This window comes from Emydura macquarii, unplaced genomic scaffold (genome assembly GCF_026122565.2).
Source record: "Emydura macquarii macquarii isolate MOO-44397 ecotype Brisbane River unplaced genomic scaffold, CSIRO-AGI_Emac_v2 contig_1477, whole genome shotgun sequence".
Lineage (NCBI taxonomy): Eukaryota > Metazoa > Chordata > Testudines > Chelidae > Emydura > Emydura macquarii.
The window spans coordinates 9,034,034-9,053,456 of NW_027131614.1; the positions used below are offsets into that span (position 1 = coordinate 9,034,034).

Here is a 19,423-nt window from a genome sequence, read left to right on the forward strand (position 1 = left end):
TCCAATTCTGTTGTAGCACAGAGCAATAAACACAAACATATCTACAGATTTCAAATGGCTTATTGATTTTGAACAACTAGCTTTTGCCTTTTTTTCAATGGACATATACTACTCTTTGCTTCATGATGTGAAATGGAAGTCAGATCATAGGAATCCTATGAAGTTAAAATGTGGAAGGGGATGACCAGACGTCTGAAGGAAAGACATCTCTGCAGTCACAGTCTCTCTTTCCATTGTGTTCTGCTGTGCATTATTAATAGTCCCTATACTGGAGCTTGGTGCCACATAGCTGAGGAGGTGTGGCTGGGGAAGAGTCATTAGAGCAGCTGCTCTACATGGCATGTTTCCCTCTCAGGAAAGCCAAGTTTATGATGTAGCACTAATTTATAATGCAGACTATCCTAAGCTGCAGTACCTCCCCCTTCAAGGCCTTAATAGACCATGGAGTGAATAAGAGCAGGCAATGGGAGATGGAGGCCAGACACTGACAGCACCATATGGCAAAGAGCATTCTGCTACTGCTGCAGGGGGGAGGCTGGGAGACCCAGATAAGGTAAAATCCTCAGAACAGGACTCTTATCTTGTCATAAATCTCAGCTCTTTGGAAAAAATATGTGCCCCTGGCTTTTGGTCATTTCTGTCTACTGCCATCCCTGCCTCCTAGGGATGAAATATGTGACCTAGTCATGGCCGAAAGGCTGCATTGCTGTGAGGGCCACGGTGCCCATGTAAAACCATGTGGAAATTGAAGAGGTTCATTTGCTCCACAGTGAGGAGCTGGCCCTGGAAACCAGACTATCAATCTTTGAGCTGATTGTGAGATGAGACACAGTCCATTGGTAAACTGGGACTTGTGTCTCCATCTTCTCATAGAAATCTGGATGGTTACAATTGTGAGAGCCTTAAGAATGCCTTATTTTTGAAGTTATATGTTTATTCATGTTTTCAAGATAGGAGTGAGTTGTTAGATAACCCATGTTAGACCCGTTGGCCTTTACTGACAATAGCGACTTATCATGGAAATTATAAGAGTTCACCATTGCTCTTACTTCAAGGAGTAAATTAATTCCTACCTTTTGTAATATTATATAATTACAGTAGTTGTCTTATGGCAGTTTTACATCTTCCTCTGCAAAATCTAGTTTTGACTACTGGCCAGATGGATCTATTCCAGCATGTGAGTTCTTATGTTGAAAGCTAGATGGTGCCATTTAGGCACTGCACTGTCCCTTGGGAGCTTGTGGAAGGATTGTGTCTCATGGCATTTTGTTTTAAATCCGACTAATCAAAAGTTAGAGAGACAAGGTGGGTGAGACAATGTCTTTTATTGGACCAACTTCTGTTGGTGAGAGAGACGAGGTTTCAAGCTACACAGAGCTCTTCTTCACATCTGGGAAAGGTACTAAGAATGTCACAGCTAAATGCAAGATCGAACAGATAATTTAGCATGAGTATTTAGCATGTATTCTAAGAAAAACATATGGGATATCAAACAAGTACAACCCATAATTGATGGGAGACCCCATCCTGAATGAAATCTTTCCTGCATCCCCTCTTCTGGCCTTCAAACAACCCCCCAAACTCTCCACGCTCATCATCAGAAGCAAATTCCCCACAGACCAGGACACACCAACTCAAAGCAGCACCAGATCCTGCCAAAAATAAAAGATGCAAAACCTGCAGACATCTGTCCATTGCTACAATGATCAACATGCACCACAACACACTTTTAAAGATCCATGGGTCCTACACATGCTTATCACAACAAGTGATGTACCTCATCCAGTGCACTCAATGTTTCAATAACAACTGTGTGGGTGAAACCAGACAATCACTATGCTCTCAAATTAACTCTCTCAGGAAAATGATAAAAGACAAACACATCATATCACCTGAAAGTGATTACTCTATATCTGACCTATCGGTCGTCATCCTCAAAGAAAACCTGCACAACACTTGGAAAAGATGAGCTTGGGAGTTTAAATTCATTACTTTGCTAGATACTAAAAATCATGGTCTTAATAAAGACAGTAGGTTTAGGGCTTATTACAACAGTCTGTAACCCACTAACCCCCTTTTTTTCCTATGACTACAGGGGTGTTAATGGCCTACTTCACTTTGAATGGTCCCTTATATCTCTCTCATATCCTGGGACTATTACTACACCAGCACTGAATAATCAAAAGTTAAACACATTTGCTAATCTGAGCCTTATCCTTGGTGAGATGGTGCTCACATCTTTATTGTTGATCTTTTGGCCTGTAGCTGGTAATGTTTATTCATTGGGAGGTCTAGTTCTGGAAGAACCTGTTTCAGGTGAAAATGAAGGTGCTTAAGCATAACTGTGTGGGCAGGTTTGTAGAGAACTACTCCAGGTGATTGTTTAGCTTTGATGAATTTGAACAGCCACTCTTTTAAAATGAAAATGTTTCTTCACAAAACTCTTCAATACTTTCTGTAAAAATATATTTGTGCTGGACTTACTTATATCTTTCTTTCTTTCTTTCTTTTTTTTAACTGTGCCAGCCAGGGGAAAACAAAGGCTGGAATGGCCAGAATGTTGGGTTTCCTGAGCCAACAAGTAACAGTGAGTATTGCTTCCTATATTCATTAATATTTAACTTTTAGGCACCTTTCCTTAAGGTATTTGAAACAACCAAAATGATTTCTCTAGTCATTATGGACATTTTAGTAAGTCTTTCAATTTCTGATAAAAAAAAAAAAAATTTTACTGTGATGTATCTGCTTTACATGTATAGATGTGGTTGTTTGCTATACTATAATAAGAGCAAAATGGCATGTTCAATGTTTATTAAATGGTGAATCTGAATAGAGAATTTTCATGCTCACTTTGAATGAAATGCATTACAGTAATTATAGAGCCAGTTAGGCATTGTCTTCATTAGGTGTTTTTTAAGTTAGCTCATGCATGGTAATTAGCACAAGGTAGAATTCTAGTGAAGACAAAGTAATGGTAATTTTCACGGTAGCAGATTGAGGTAAACTCCAGGCTTGCATCCAGGGTTTGCCTGTATAGCCTGCTGGCCTGTTTCCCCAGCCCAGGGAAGACACTCTGCCTTGCCCATGTCTCTGTCAGGATGCAATTTTATTCTGCAACATAAAACTTAGGCAAAACATCAAAACAAAAGCCCATCTCCCACCTGCAGCTCCCCCTCAACTAAGCCATTTGCTGACTTTTATAATCACTTGCTTCCTGCCCCTCTAAATCTAATAACAGGGCTGACTGTTCCCAGGCTCTTGGCTCTTAAAGGGGCTGACCGTCCTATTAGCACCTTGATGTGTTAACACGTGAAAACTACAAACTGCCTTGTCTTCACTACGATTTTACCTCATGTTAGTTACCATGTGTTTGTTAACATAAGGTAGGAACACAACTTTTTTCCTAATGTGGATGCATTCGAAGTGGCTCTGTGTCTCTACACAAAATTGTGGTCCTGTGCCTCTAGATCAGTGCATGGGGGAGATCTCAAGTAGGTAGAGGGCAAAAGGGAAGGGCCAGACCCTGCAAGGGAATATTAGGGAAAGCTAGTGACACAGTTTCAGGGTATCTGCACCTTTAACTATGCTCCATAATTCACTCCAGGAATATGCCTGAGGTCTCATACCTCTATCTTTCACCTTTTTCTGGGCAGAGATCTGTGCCCCACTGCCTTCTGACTAGAGGTTTTAGGCTGCAGTCCTCTGTAGTCTACAGTGATATCCCCAGCAATCCAGTCTGCCTAACGGCTTTGCTTCCTCTCAGAGGGCTGAGAGGAATGTATGCAGTTACAAGTTACCACACAGCTCTTTCTCATCTGAGTACATTTATTCAGGTTAAAGAGCATACAGAGAAAGCATATAAAAATAATTAATTAAAGGTTCTACACACATCCTAAATGCACCAGAAATCACCTACCAGTACTGTAGGGCCCTGGTATGCCAAAGTCCTTCCAACTCTTCATCGGCAGTTGAGGCTCCCAAGAACCAAAGATCCTGTCCATTTGCTTAATTAAAAAGAGGATGATTCTATTTATGCCCATCCTTTTATACCAAAAGTCTTGCTTTGTCTCCTAGTCTCTGGAAAAGAGGTACACCTATCCCTCTCCCCCTATTCCCCAGAAGGTAAAGTTTGGGATTTTGCATTAATTACTAGTGATTTCAGGAACACACCAATATGCACACACAGACATCAAGATTCAGCACAAAATCTGCTGTACCAGCCTTGCCTTTGGCAGGCTGTCTTGCCTGGTGTTCAACAACCATGACATTAGAACACACCCTATACTTTTAGTTTACAAAGGGGTGGTAATCCCAGCTCTCCTCTATGGCTGCAAGACTTGGGTGACCTACAGAAAACACTTGAAAAACCTGGAGCACCAGCAATTTCTCCAGAAGATGCTCATCATAAAGTGGGTGGATCATCGCACTAACATCAGTGTCCTCACGGAGGCCAATATCTTCAGTGTTGTGGGCCTGACTATCCATCACCAGTTGAGGTGGAGTGGGCACTGTGCACATGCCTGATGCACACCTAATGAAACAATTGCTGTACGCCCAACTCACCAAAGGAGAAAAGAAAATGGAAGGCCAGAAAAAATGCTTTATAGACACTCTCAAGACAAACATCAAGAGTTGTGGCACTGACATCCCATATAGGGAGACAGTCGCCCAAGACAGGGATAACTGGTGAAGACTTGTCAGAGAAGGAACAACCACATTTGAGGAAAATCACCTTGCCCTTGTACCACAAAAATGCCAGAAAAGAAAGGACAGACAACTGTCATGCAGCAATCATGCCCCAATCCTGCCTTCCAACACCATCTGCAACATCTGTCAACGAGTGTGGCTCAAGGATCAGACTCCTCAGTCACCAGAGGATCCATATAAAATAAAACCTGAAAAAGAGATCATTCTCGACCACCAAGGTATTGCCAACAACAGCAATACACACACAAAGTGCTATAACTATTCTACAGCTCATACTGTCTGGCCCATATCAGAATAATGGCTTTTTGAGGCTTTCATACTGTCAACGTAAGATATATTATGGTCCACAAAGATAACACACATGGTTGTCACAGTTAGTACAGTCTGAGGCTGTATTAATGTTTTGGGGGCTTCCTTGCATTGTGTTGTGGAGTTTTCCCTTTATAGGGATGTTTGGTGCAGCTGCTGCTGACAGAATCCAACGTAGCCACCTTGCCAGGGATCCAGAGTGCAAGCAGGAGACTCCCAGAGCTGCTGTAGAGGCACAGGGCCTTCACATGGATAACTGTGACCTTCTGCATATCTGCCAGATTCAGTGGATCTTGGGGGCTGAACTTCCTATTTGTTCTATTGAGGAGGTCAACTCTACTCCCTCGTGTGCAGTAAACTCAGCAAGGGGAATGTCATGGTATTTTCTTCACTCCTGCAGAAGAACACAATTATTTTAGAAATGAGGGTAGTAAAGATAGTTTGCACTGTTGGCAAAGGTTATTTGATGAATCCTGTGGCTTTTGGGAAGGAAGGGGAGGGAGAAAGGTGTGGGTTGGTGGCATGTGAAATTAAGAGACTCTTAAGGATGTTTCCAGGGGTGTACTTGAAAGAAGTGGACAGAGAGTGTGGGAGCCAAAGCAGAAGAGATGGGAGATTGGGGAAAGAGGGTTTTGGGGAATGAAAGAAATAGAGGAACAAGGTAAAGATGGAAGGAAAGTGGGGGCACACAGAAAATAAAAGGGGGACATGAAACTAAAAAGAAGCAAAGAAAATAATGAGATAGATGGAAAGGAATGAAAACAGAAAATGGAATGAGTAAAGTAAAAGCTGAAAGAAGCTGAAGAATGGAAAGAAAGAGCAAGAAAACAGAAATTTGCAAATAGTAAATTTTCATTGTATTGATTTATATTCCTACATTTGTGGTTGCTGTAAATGTACTGAGTGGGGGAACTTTTATCGGGAGTCAGTGGAGCAGGGTAAAACTTGCTGGAGTATAGCTTTTTGGTACATCTGGGAGAAGTGTTGTAGCATTTAATAAGTGAAGAGAGGTGAGAACTAGAGAACATGGGTAGAGATTCTGTGTCAGGATCCCAAAAAAGGCAGTCAGGGCCAAGGGTCAGAGCAGAGGCAAACTTGAGGCTGGGAGTGGCAGGAGAGTTCAGAATCAGTTCCAGGCCAGGGTCAATACCAAGGGTCAGGGTCCAAATCAGGAGGTGAAGTCCAAATCAAGCTGAGGTCAAACCAGAAATTCAAGCGCAAAGAGCAGGAACAGTTATGGAAGCTACAGACAATCCACGCTGTTGCCTGGACACTTTCCGGAATGCTCCTTGGGTATATATAGGGTATGGAGCCAATCAGGAGCCAGAGGGGCTGTGTCTGTCAAGCCCTTGAGGTGGAATTTTCCATGTCCACAATGGGTCCATGGTAAGTCGAGTGCAAGTTGGTTATAACTGCCTCTGGGTGCCAGCCTGAAGATGGCAGCTGCCTGGTAGCTCTACAGGCCTGGGTTCCTGACCCTTACATTCTGTCTAGATACCGCAGAGAGGATCATACTAGAAGTGTAGAGAAAGACAGAGGGCAGGTCTACACTGCCGGCAAAATTCGGCAGCAGTCAACAGGAGTTACGTAAGCTATGCAGAGTAGCTTGCGTAACTCCCGTTGACTTCGTAACTTCCCTTTAGCACGCCGTCTCCACTGCGCTGTGATTTTTGGGGAGGTGGTTTTATTAGATCAACTTCTTGATCGATTGAGCATGTCTCACTGCTGCTCAGTTGATCTGGAAAAATCGATCTGATGGCAGTGAATTTGCCAGTATTAGCCAGAGTCTTGTTTAAGTTATGGAGGGCAATAAAGAGATGTTTAGGACCTGGCTGCATAGCAGAACTTGAATAGCTGTTTTAATATTTGTTTTGCAAGACCTTTTGCAATCCCACTTGTGGGTATCTTGTCCTCCTGTCATGGAAATGCCTCAAAAATCAATGTGCTTTGGGGATGGTGCACAAGAGATCTCCCACCAGGGTGATATCATGGTCCTATCATTGTCCTATATAAGGGAGTACACCCCCCCAACCATCCCTCTTCCACCACCACAGAGAGTGAGCAGAACTCACCTTCATGACCTGCAGACTAGACATCCACTTGCCCCTCCTTCAGAGTTCTCTGTAAACAGCTAGTTTAGAGTATTATTGGATAGTTAGTGAAAATAGACCTTTTCCTGTTCCAGAAACCCTCAGTCCCTCACTGGTACTATTTTGAATACTTGAGTTCCACAAGAGCCTCAAGAGGTGTGCCTCTTGCCCAGCAATTATTCCAGAGACTGACATTCATGTCTGGTGCTTTCTGCGCTCTGTCTACCCTTACTTGGATAAGTGGCTCCTTAGAACTGCTATCAGCAGAATCTGTACTCAGTGATCCTATTCCAATTATTGGGACTTTTAATTAACTGGGAAAAATTCATACGTCAACCTACATAAAGGATCATCGGAGCAGTTCTGGCCTCCATTCAGGACGCAGTCTTTCTCCCAGAGGACAGATGTGGTAAGATATGAGACTTCCTGACAACTCGCAGGAAACAACTGGTACAGACCAAACAATTTTTCCTAAAACTATTAGGCCTAATGACCATATCAACCTATGTCACAACCCTTGCTTTTCTGAACATGAGACTCTTGCAGCACAGGGAGGCAGGTCTCTACACACCAAATGTATACAGCCTTTTAAGGAGGCTGACCATCTCTCCTTGAGTGCTCCCACAGCTTGCTGGTAGGAGAACAGAGGCAATGTCTTCTGGGGGTACCTTTTTGTCCCGCCATCTCTACATCACTATCACCACTATTGCCTCCAATTGGGGCTAGCATGTTCATTGCCAAGACCTCCAAGAGCCTTACCTTCTGAGCACTTGCGGGTCCATATTCCATCTTCTCTGATTTATTGCTGCTGGACTGGAGCTCAGTAGTGTGGTGGGCCCGCAAACCTTTTGTCCTTGCAGCATCATATAGCACAGGTGCATATACTCAATACCATGTCTATGTACTATATCAACAAGCAGAGAGGGATGCATTCCTCACCTGTGTCTGTGGAGGCAAGAAAACTTTGGCTGTGCATGTGTAGCATTGTCTGTAGTTTTTGGTTACTTTAACCAATTACCTACCCCAAAGTGAGGGTTTACACTTACTTTAATCTGTGAGAGTTCAACCCCCAAGATCGACTACGGTAGAGAGCTTAGCAATATAAGGGCCACCCCATGGCGCACAACAGAGACTATACAGTGCTCTTTCTATAATAATTGTTTTTATTAACCAACCAAACAATGCACACACTGCAGTCTGGTAAAGGATAGAGTGGCCAATACAGAATCAGAATATTTGCATTACTCACACCATGTCTTGTGGAAAAACCTGAAGTGTTAATCCTCATCATCATCCTCACCACCATCATCATCATCGTCACCACCAGTGACCATCATCTTGGTGTCTCCCCCTCATCAAACCATGCAGATCAGGGATACAGCTTTTATGATATGTTAGGCTAACACTCAGCGGGATTCGTACATATTTATAAAGGTTATAACCCCCTTTCCTTATTTGAACTTCCACGGCCCACTACTTTTGGGATAACTCATTAGTTCCCCTTATGCTCATTAACATTTACATCACTTTATCACCATAATAATAGGTGATTACCTTAAGGAAGTCTCTAACATTTCATCCTAGCTACCAATGGCATCTTGTGCTGTCTGCTGATCTTTTGTAGACATCATTATCCAAACCTCTGCAGTAATTTTCAAAATATCAGCATATCACAAACGAAGACACAAGCTCAGTAGGTTTAGGATAAATTAGCATAAGTAAATTAATAATAAAGTCTAATTTGGCTAAATTAAATATTTTACAGGCCTGAGGCCTGTACGACCTGTGTTACAATACTGATTAATACTTATATTTCTCTTCCGTATTCTCAATATACCTGATATCTTTTATCCTTGGCTACATGGGCAAAACCAAATCCACCCAGTAGCTCTTCCTCTTGCCGGGGAGGAGAATGTGAAGGCGCACTCAGTCAGCAGCAGGTCTCAGGATCAACATGAATGGTTCTTGAAACCTAACATGGCCAAAGCACTTTTTCGCAGGTGGAGCCACCCAGTGAAACCATGATTTCTTGTATGCCTTCCCTCCCATTCCTCTGATACCGTGGGACATAAGGCAGAGCTAATGTTATACTGGTAGTGCCAACATGTCCTCATCAGCACTGCTATCCAGATCTTTTACAGCTGGCCAAAAAACCATTATATCTGCTGACCCTATCTCCAGACCTTCTGTTTCAACAGCAAGGAAGGTTTCTGCATCTGAACCCAGAGGGCACTCCACTTTGCAGCATGGAAGAGAACCTGCTAAGTAATGCTTCTGCTTTTGGAGGGTTCAAGCCATTTTCTTGCAATCCAGGAAAGACTATCTTGAAATGCTACAAACAAACATGGAAATAATTTACTATAGGGCCACTAATAAAGGATTTCCCCCATCTTGAGCTGGTGCCCTGGAGTCTCAGAGTACCTCCTTTAGGTTTCAGGGCTTAGCTATAGTCTTTCTAAAATCAATATGGCAAAAGTATCTGCTCATCAGATTTATGTTAAGGACAAATCCATCTTCTGACACTATAGTCTCCAGATTCTTTAAGGATGTGTATATGCTTCATCACTCCCAGTTGGGGTAGATCGACTCGCACTAGCTTGAGCTAGCACATTAAAAATAGCAGTGTGGATGTTGTGGCTTGGACAACAGTTTGGGTTCTGAAGCCTACCCAATCCCCTCAGTCTGAAATTGGGTGGCTAGAGCCACATCATCCACACTCCTATACTTGCAGCGTTACCTCCCCAAGCTGTGCTAGGTCGGGTGAGAATTTTTTCAGTGACCTGATTGCTCTGCTGCCTAAGAAGCCTTGGACAGAACATAAAACAAAACATCACTGGGACCAACAGACATCATCTTTCGAAGTGGATCTCCCGATATATCTGAATGCTACACTCTTCTGCGACTCTTTCCACCACTGGGCATCACTACCTATTCCACATGGGCGCAAACCTCCATGTCTGCCTTCCTTGCAGACATCCCGTGGCAGGACCTTTGTAGGGCAGCCACATGGTCCTCTATCCATACTTTCACTGCTCACTACGCCATAGCTCCATCAGCAGCAGCAGATGCATAGGTAGGCCACGCAGTCCTACAAATTCTCACTTCTAACAAGCCTTTGCTGCCACCTCCAGCCTGCGTACTGCTCATTATGCTACCCACCTCTGGAATCCGCATGGAGACCAGCTCTCAAAGAAGAACCAGAGGTTACTTACTGTAACTGGAGGTGTTTTGAGATGTGTGGTCCCTATCTTGATTCCATTCCTGTCCCCCATCCCCTCTGGTACAGGCTCTTTGCCTATTGGTAAGAGGGAACTGGAGGGGCATCGACCTGCGCAGACTCATAAGACCTCGGGTGCACCACGGGGCTGACACACACACAGGTCAACTGACACTACTAACAACAGTTCAGGCTCTGGCACATGGCGTGCATACACACCCGCATCTGGAATCCAGATAGGGACAACACATATTGAAGAACCTCCAGTTACAGTAAGTAACCTCAATTTTTATTTCTTTCCAACTGTATATTTTGTGTATGTCATCAGTGGAAAATACCCTCTGCTTTGTTTCCTATAATATACACACTTATTGCATCTTCTGCATCTCCCAGGACTAGTCCCCAGAAGCTGACCCATTACCCCTACCCCATCTTCCCAGCTGTCAAATACTCCAGTAACCATCCTCGTGACAAACTTCTCAACTCTACTTCCTACTAAAGATAGCACTATCAGGTCTTCCTTATACATCATAAAGAAGCAGAAAAAAAGGGTGCAAACCATTTTTCTCTAGGAAAGGTTTGAACAGAGGTTGAACAGAAGTCACTTCTTCATTTTCTGAGAGTTGTCCAAGTGAAAAATGAAGAACCACAGCTACCTCATGGAAAACATTATGTTTATAAATGGTTCCACCTATGTGTAAAATATTTACTGTTGTTTTTCTTCCTTAATCTTTTATTACTAAGGACTTTCGCATGAAATAAGGATATTTGTTCCTTAGAAGTACATCTGCTCCTGCTGTTTATTCACCATCTGAAATCATAATCATCTGTTTGTGACATACTAATCATCTTCACAGTAACTAATTGTGATGTCACAAACAGATGATTATGATTTCAGGTGGCGAACAAGCAGCAGGAGCAGATGAACTCCAAAGGAACAAAGATATTTGATCTAATGCAATTGTTCTGAGTAAAAAATAAGCCAAGAGGAAAATAGAGAGAGTCCGAGTAGTGCCTTAAATCCAAGGTTAAAAAGAACATTACTATTTCTGTCTATATTGGACAGAATAGGATTGGGAATTTAGGCAATTGCCTTCACTTATTAAGTATCTTTTGTGTTTTTGCACACACCTAATCAATATGTCACATAGAAATAATCATTTCGCTAGATGCCCTATTGATAGAAAAATGTATAGTTAAATTATAGGGAAAGTATTTGTTCTTTTGCTTCATCTTGACTTGTTTCTTATAAAAGCATAATGGAGACAATAAATTAAAATTGATTTTCATGAAATTTTGTGTGCTTGTAGATCTTAGTCTTGAACAGGAAATACATATACTATATAGCAGTATTTTTATGAAGTATTTCTTGTATTCTCCATAGGTTTCATTTGCACTCAGGGAATGTTAATGGAGCCCTCCTGCGGCTAATTTAACACCTGTACATTTCCATGGATTATGATAACCAAAATCTATTCACAGTTTATTGGATAATATGTCTATTTTATATTTCAAATTTGTTAAATTCAGATCTGGTAGTGCTATATTTTTATTTTCAATATTCTGTATCTTTTTCTGTGTGCCTCAACTGTATAATTTGCAATGGATTATATTTTTATTAATTATCACTGTTTTTTGGACTTTTGGTGAAGGTAAAGTATAAATTTAATATCAATCTGCTCTCCCAGATGATGGATTGATAATGTAATAACTTTTAATTATACATTTGCCTTAAATTCTACACTACTAATCCATGGTCATTCTGAGTAGAAGCCATAATAAGATGAATTGATAACACTGCGGAAAGCATTTAAGGTGGCACAGCTCAAAGAACAAAGACTCTCCAACTGCTTTTTAGCACAGGTGCTGCCAGGTGAGCATTATAACATAACTGAACATTCCAAGGTGTCAGTCCCACCAGCTGAGCCTTTAGACAGAGGCTGGAGTCTCTTGCAGTAGTTTGGTATGCCATCAAGTGTTCAGGTGACAACTCAGCCTTACCTCAATCCCTGGAAAAATCATGGAGCAGGTCCTTAAGGAATCCATTTTGAGGCACTTGGATGAGAGGAAGGTGATCAGGAATAGTCAGCATGGATTCACCAACAGAAAGTCATACCTGTCCAACCTGATTGCTATCTATGATGAGAAGACTGGCTCTCTGGATATAGGGAAAGCAGTGGACGTGATATATCTTGACTTTAGCAAAGCTTTTGATATGGTCTCCTACAGTATTCTTGCCAGCCAGTTAAAGACGTATGGGTTGGATGAATGTACTATAAGATGGATATAAAGCTGGCTATATCATCGGGCTCCACAGCTCAATGTCTAGTTGGCAGCCGATAATAAGCGAAGTGTCCCAGGGGTTGGTCCTGGGGCCGGTTTTGTTCAACATCTTCATTAACAATCTGAAGGATGGGGTGAATTGCACCCTCAGCAAGTTTGCAGATGACACTAAACTAGGGGAGTGATAGATATGCTGGAGGATATGGATAAGATACAGAGTGACCTGAACAAATTGGAGGATTGGGCCAAAAGAAATCAGATAAGGTTCAACAAGCACAAGTGCAGAGTCCTGCACTTAAGACGGAAGAATCTCATGCACAGCTACAGACTGGGGACCGATGAGTTAGGCAACAATTCTGCAGAAAAAAACCTGGGGACTACCATGACAAAAAGCTGATACGAATTAACAGTGTGCCCTTATTACCAAGAAGGCTAACGGCATATTGGGCTGCATTAGTGGGAGCAGTGCCAGCAGATCGAGGGAAGTGATTGTTCCCCTCTATGCGGCACTGGTGAGGCCACTTTTGGAGTATTGTGTCCAGTTTTGGGCCCCCCACTTAAGAAAGAATGTGGACAAATTGGAGAGAGTCCAGCAGAGGGCAACGAAAATGATTAGGGGCACGTGACTTATGAGGAGAGGCTGAGGGAACTGGGCTTGTTTAGTACGCAGAAGAGAAGAGTGAAGGGGGATTTGATAGAGGCCTTCAACTACTTAAAGGGGGTTGCAGGGAGGATGGAGCTAGGTTGTTCTAAGTGGTAGTAAATGACAGAACTAGGACCAATGGTCTCAAGTTGCAGTGGGGGAGGTCTAGGCTGTATATTAGGAAAAAAATTTCACCTGGAGGGTGGTGAAGCACTGGAATGGGTTACCTAGGGAGGTGGTGGAATCTCCAGCCTTACAAGTTTTTAAGACCCGGCTTGACAGAGTCCTGGCTGATATGATTTAGTTGGAATTGATCCTGCTTTGAGCAGGGGGTTGGACTAAATGACCTCCTGAAGTCCCGCCCAACCCTAATGTTCTATGATTCAATGGATACAAAATGAACACTAATTTTGAGACAAAAGGCTTCTTGATAGCCTAGGGAGGAGAGCTAGGATACTACTCTTCCCTTGCTCACTGAAGACCCCAGGAAAATCAGATTGGGGAGCAGGAGATATTCATGTAATTCTGTTCTGGTATGATCTCATCCTGGAGGATTAGATTTTGGGTGTCTGGCATCAGGGTTGGTGTTGTTAGTTATTTATTAAATTTGTTTTGTTGGAGAGACCTAATTACATTTAGCAGTCTGAGTAAGATAATCATTCAGCCTGAACAGTAAGCACTAATAATTTCAAACAGGAAATGAAAGAACATTTAAGGAAAAACTGACATTCAGCAAATTGGACCAAGAGAGTTATGAAGAAAGCAGGGGAGGAGGACCATATCACTTTTTCCTCACTTGTCTGAGGGCAGTTCTTACAGAATGGGGGTTTGTTCAAGGTCATTAGACTTCATACCCTTGTGAAATACATTTGCTCACAGTAGGTGTATGTGAAGGGTCAGTTCAGATATAAGAAAGCATTTACAATAGAGAACTCCATATGCATTTGGGGTTAAATCTTCAGCACAGGAAATGTTTAGAGTGGCCACAAGTGACCTTGTAACTGTTTTGCTCTAAACATCTCTCAACTGAGACCTGGCTCTCTTAGCTTCTCCAGATGTGAAGAGGACTATCTCATCATCAGTGCAAAATAATCATCTCCTTGAGAAATTGTATCATTTGAGCTGAGGCAGTATTACAATCCTAACCAAGGCTTTATTCAGGTTCTCCATTCTCTTCTCCAAGGTCTTTTTTACTTCAAACATCTCACCCTCAGGACTTCCTCTCCCTCACTGATTTCTCCTCCTCTGATTTCATCCTCACTTATAACTTCACTGAGCATGTGTACACTCCGCTTGACTTTCTTAACCCAACTACCTCTCCATCCTCATCTGCTAGACTTTGCTCATTCTTCTTTCTCTCCCACATATAGGTCATGCCCTTCATTTCATCATTACAGCTTGACTCTCCTCTTTTCTCTTCTGTTAATGAATGTTCTTGCCTATGCTAAAACACTCTTCTCATTGCTTCACCCCTGAAAAATCACTCTCTCATTGCTTTTCCAAGCACTTGAACTGTCAACTCTCCATCCTGATTTGCTCTCACTTCCTAATTTGTTGACCCACCTACTTTTGTTAATAACAACTTTTTCCTGTCCTCTTCCTTATGTTATCTTCCTTCAAAACTCACATGCTAGCCTTGATCATTCTTAAGTTCTGTTGGTACCCTGAACTATTATGCAGACTCTGAAATGCACAAGTTATTGCCTAAAAAGAAAAATGCTGTATGTCCTGAACTTGTCCATTAGAGTGTTTAATCAGATATTCTACAGAAATTCCCTGCTTGTTCTTTATATTAAAAATATCAAGACTTGTTTTTCATAAGTTCTCATTTCCCAAATGGAGAGGGAAAGGGGTTGAAACTTTCACAAAGAGCTTTTCTCTCAAGTGTTCATCAAGAGTTTGAGTTAAATAACAAAAACAAACACAGTCTAAACAGAATTTTAAATGTCTAACTAAAAATTACTCCTCTCCACTGCTCAGGTTTAAGCCTCGTCTCTTGTGATGTCATAATTCTACTAGCTCTCCAGTTATGCAGAGAATCTTCCAGCAAAATTAGGGAACTCCAGACCTGATGTTAATAATGTAAAATAAAACCTAACAACAAACCAATACAAATTTTTTTTTCATGTCTTCTTACTCAATCATAAAGGCCCAAATAATAATACTTACCTTTTAACATGGTTGTTGTGAGGTTAAACTAACTGATTTTTGAATAGGGGCACTACATAATATCAGTTAGTTTAACTTCACGTAACTAAGATCTTTTAATGGATGGCACTACATAAGTACAAAGTATTATTTTGGTGCCTGGATATTACAGTGATTGGATGCCTGTAAAAACCTCAGACAGATGTATTAGGTAGATAAGGCTGGTGTCTAGGCAACTATTTCTTCTTCCAAAGGCCAAGATTATATATAGACTATTGCTGAGTACTTTATGGTCATAGCGTTTACCTATTCAGTTATTTTACTAATGTTTTTGGAAGTAGCAACTCTTAAAAACTATTTCTGATATAGAAATTGTAAGGCTTTTACATTTATTTTTATGGTAATACTTAAATCACTCATGCTTGTTACTTAAATAGCCACCCTTTTTTTTTTAGAATTTCTCTAAGGCTTTTTGATGAAATCAGATTTATGATGGACCAAATTCTAAAAGATTTTGAGCAGCTGGAAGTCACTGGGGATCTGCAAGTGCTCAGCAACTTACATGATATGGCCTATTGTGAATGACTTCATGGTGAAATAATTTAGTGTCAGGTTCTGATACCCTCACTCATGTTGCAAAGTACCTTGCTTTGCAGTTAGTCCCATTGATTTTAGTGGGATTAATGAAGTAAAAAGGTATTTTCAGTGTGAATAAGGGTGGCAGAATCTGGATCTTAAAAATAAACTACTTAGCAGTTATTGCTGGCTGATTTTATTGAGCTCACAAGTATTGATTACACCTCATATAAACAATCTTCTTTCAGCCAAAGATAGGTTATTTCAAATGTTGAAATGTTCAGTTTATTTTATAAGATAAGCATATCACGTGTAGGGTCAAATAATGGCCCTGTTTGCATGGCAGCCCACAGGAGTAAGGCATGCATACAGTTCCAGCGGTTACACAGATTGCAGTGCTGGGAGCAGGGCATGTTCCACTAAAGTGTTCTAGGGGTGAGGGAAGGAGTAGGCAAAGCCTTGTCCCCTCCCAACACACCAACTAGTGTAGCTTTCTCCTCAGTGCAGAGGGGAGACCATGAGGCAAATTGTGATTCTCCAAATTACAATCTGCTTTCTAGTGTGCTCTAGGGCAGCACAATGATGCTCTGCCTTGAAGCAAGAAAAGACTGAAATTTGTGGGGGAGAAGGAGTACCCTGACAGTGTTGAACAAGAGGAGGGAAAGAATTAGGTCTGGTATGTTCAGAGTTGGATTGAGATGGAGGCCCATGTCTAGAGAACCATCTCCTGAAGTCACATGACAACATCAGGATCTCAGCTTTCACATTAAAAAAATTCTAAACCTCATTGTGAAGAAAAGCATGACCCAGTGTAACTGACGAACAGACATTTTCTGGAATCTGCAGACAGCCCTGTGCTGGCTCTGAGATGGTTAAGTTCCCCATTCATAGAATCATAGAAGATTAAGGATGGAGATTCCACCACCTCCCTAGGTAACCCATTCCAGCGCTTCACCACCCTCCTAGTAGAAAAGTTTCTCCTAATATCCAACCTAGACCTCCCCCACTGTAACTTGAGATCATTTTTCCTTGTTCTGTCATCTGCCACCACTGAGAACAGCTTATCTCCATCCTCCCTGGAATCTCCCTTCAGGTTGTTGAAGGATGCTATCAAATCCCCCCTCACTCTTCTTTTCTGCAGACTAAACAAGCCCAGTTACTTCAGCCTCTCCTCAGAGGTCATGTGCTCCAGCCCCATAATTATTTTCGTTGCCCTCCGCTGGCTTTCTCCAATTTGTCCACATTCTTCCTGTAGTGGGGGGCCCAAAACTGGACACAATACTCCAAATGTGGTCTCACCAGTGCCGCATAGAGGGGAACAATCACTTCCCTCGATCTGCTGGCACTGCTCCCACTAATGCAGCCCAAAATGCCGTTAGCCTTCTTGGCAACAAGGTCACACTATTGGCTCATATCCAGCTGCTTGTCCACTGTAACCCCCAGGTCCTGTTCTACAGAACTGCTGCTTGCCCAGTCGGTCCCCACCCTGTGGCAGTGCATTCATTTTATTGCATTGCTAACTCAGGAACCCACTGCCCTGGGGCCTTGCCAGTACCACTCCAGGAGAGGCTGTGTCTGGGGTGTTCCCACCATGGCTCTGCTGAGGTGGAGTTGGCAAGGGGCCTCTCACACAAAATCCTTTTCGCTGATTGCTGAAGGCTGAGTTCTCCTCTGGGAGGGACTCCTGCACAGTCTGAGGACAAGGAGTGGTAGTCCAGGGAATAGGGAGGCCCCGGCCTGTCCAGAGAGGAGTGGTAGGTAAGAGTAAAGATGCCTCTTGCACTGGTAGCCCTGCCACTCTACTCTAAGCAGGGATGGGAGCAAAGCACAGGGGTAAGACTATGGGGACAATCCATGTACAGATATTACCGGAGCCCCTACATTATCTTAATCCAGCCCTTTATATTGTGTGCCTCCATAGCACTTTGCAGTTTTCTAGTATCTGATTGGCAGATGTAGACAAAAGAAGATCACACACACACACCTGTATTTAATTGTTCGGTTGGAAGTCTTTTTAGAGATTACAATTTTAATACTGCTAACAGTTACCACTAAAGAATAGGTAAGAATTATTTTTCAAGTGTTAGTGATTACATTGCATAGCTAATCTGCATATTTTGCTTACATGATTGCCCACAGCTGTAAATAATATGCTTTTGCATGGAAATTATGTATAAGTCTTTCATGAATGTAACTCCAGGTTATGTCCAGCAGAAGTGCACCACTGTTGATGTGTATGGTGAAATATAGCTCCTAAGACTCCTGATAATTTTCATATATTACCCTGCATCTTGACCATATCCTTTTGATTTACAGTTACATGTGATTCTGTAATAAGCGTTGTGTTGAATTTTGCATATGATAATTTTGTCTTGGTATTCACATAAAAATCTAGATTTTACAGAGGAATAATAAACTTATAAGACCTTTGCTCACTTAGAGATCCACTGATGCCGTTTGGACAACTCCTATCTAGAGATAAGTCAATGGATATCTCATTTTTTTGGTATTTCTTGTCTCCCAGATTTTATTAACAAAAGTATATGTATGAAAGCAGTTTCTGATATTTGTTTCTGAAGAGTTCTTATGCTCCTACAGTTCATTCCTCACTTGATGTCATAATCATCATCTTATGATATCATAATTTCCACAGCAACTAAACTGATGTCCAAGCAGAAGGCTATAAATTCAGATTAGGAATAAGCAGCAGGCACAAAGGATTTTTATAGGAGGATCCCTAGTATTATTTTAAAAATAGGTAATAAAACTTAAGAAAATATATTTCTTAGCAGAAGTGTTCAGAAAGAGATTTTTTTAAAGTTTTCTATGCTTCATCAGCAGCTGTTTTAAAGCAAATTTCATTTAGCCTCATTTAATCTTAAATTCTGAAGTTAAAATCCTAATAGTTTACAAGTGCATTAATATAATGTCTAAAATACATCATTATTTTGTTTTTTAAAATAGTCAATGGCAATAATATCTCTCATTTGTCTGATGTGACTTAATTAATTAATACTTTTAAAGTGCTTTGAACTCCTCAGAGGAAGGTGTCATATAAATGCAAAGTACTATTACTATTATTAATTTACCATCTCCACTATAACAATGTAGGTACTTTATAAGAACATTTGATATATCATACTGAATATCTTTTTATTCATCATATGCCATATATTAGTTATTTTAACATTTAGAAAGTTTGGTAGTCTGGAAAAAATCCAAACTATTGTTCCAGACAGCAATTAGATATTTGGGTGGATCATGTAAAAACATTGAAAAGGCTGAGAAAGCATGTGAAATGTTTGTTTTAAGTAATATTACATCAATGGAGTAGACATCTGCAGTACTTAATTTGGTTTAAAACATTTTTTTTAAAGTTAGCATTGTACTGTTTTTTTCCAGCATAGATTCTATTTTATAATCTTATTTCTGTACCAATGTATTCTTTCA

General features: G+C 41.4%; 1 protein-coding gene across 5 annotated transcripts in view; it reads left to right on the top strand.

Annotated features, from left to right (window-relative positions):
• STAU2 (staufen double-stranded RNA binding protein 2) overlaps positions 1-19,423 on the top strand; it is a 234,776-nt gene that overhangs the window by 116,069 nt on the left and 99,284 nt on the right. For all 5 annotated transcript variants that reach the window (XM_067553611.1, XM_067553616.1, XM_067553612.1 and 2 more), the window contains exon 11: positions 2,527-2,587. In XM_067553611.1, coding sequence (XP_067409712.1) covers positions 2,527-2,587 — 61 coding nt within the window. The remainder of the gene's footprint in view (positions 1-2,526; positions 2,588-19,423) is intronic.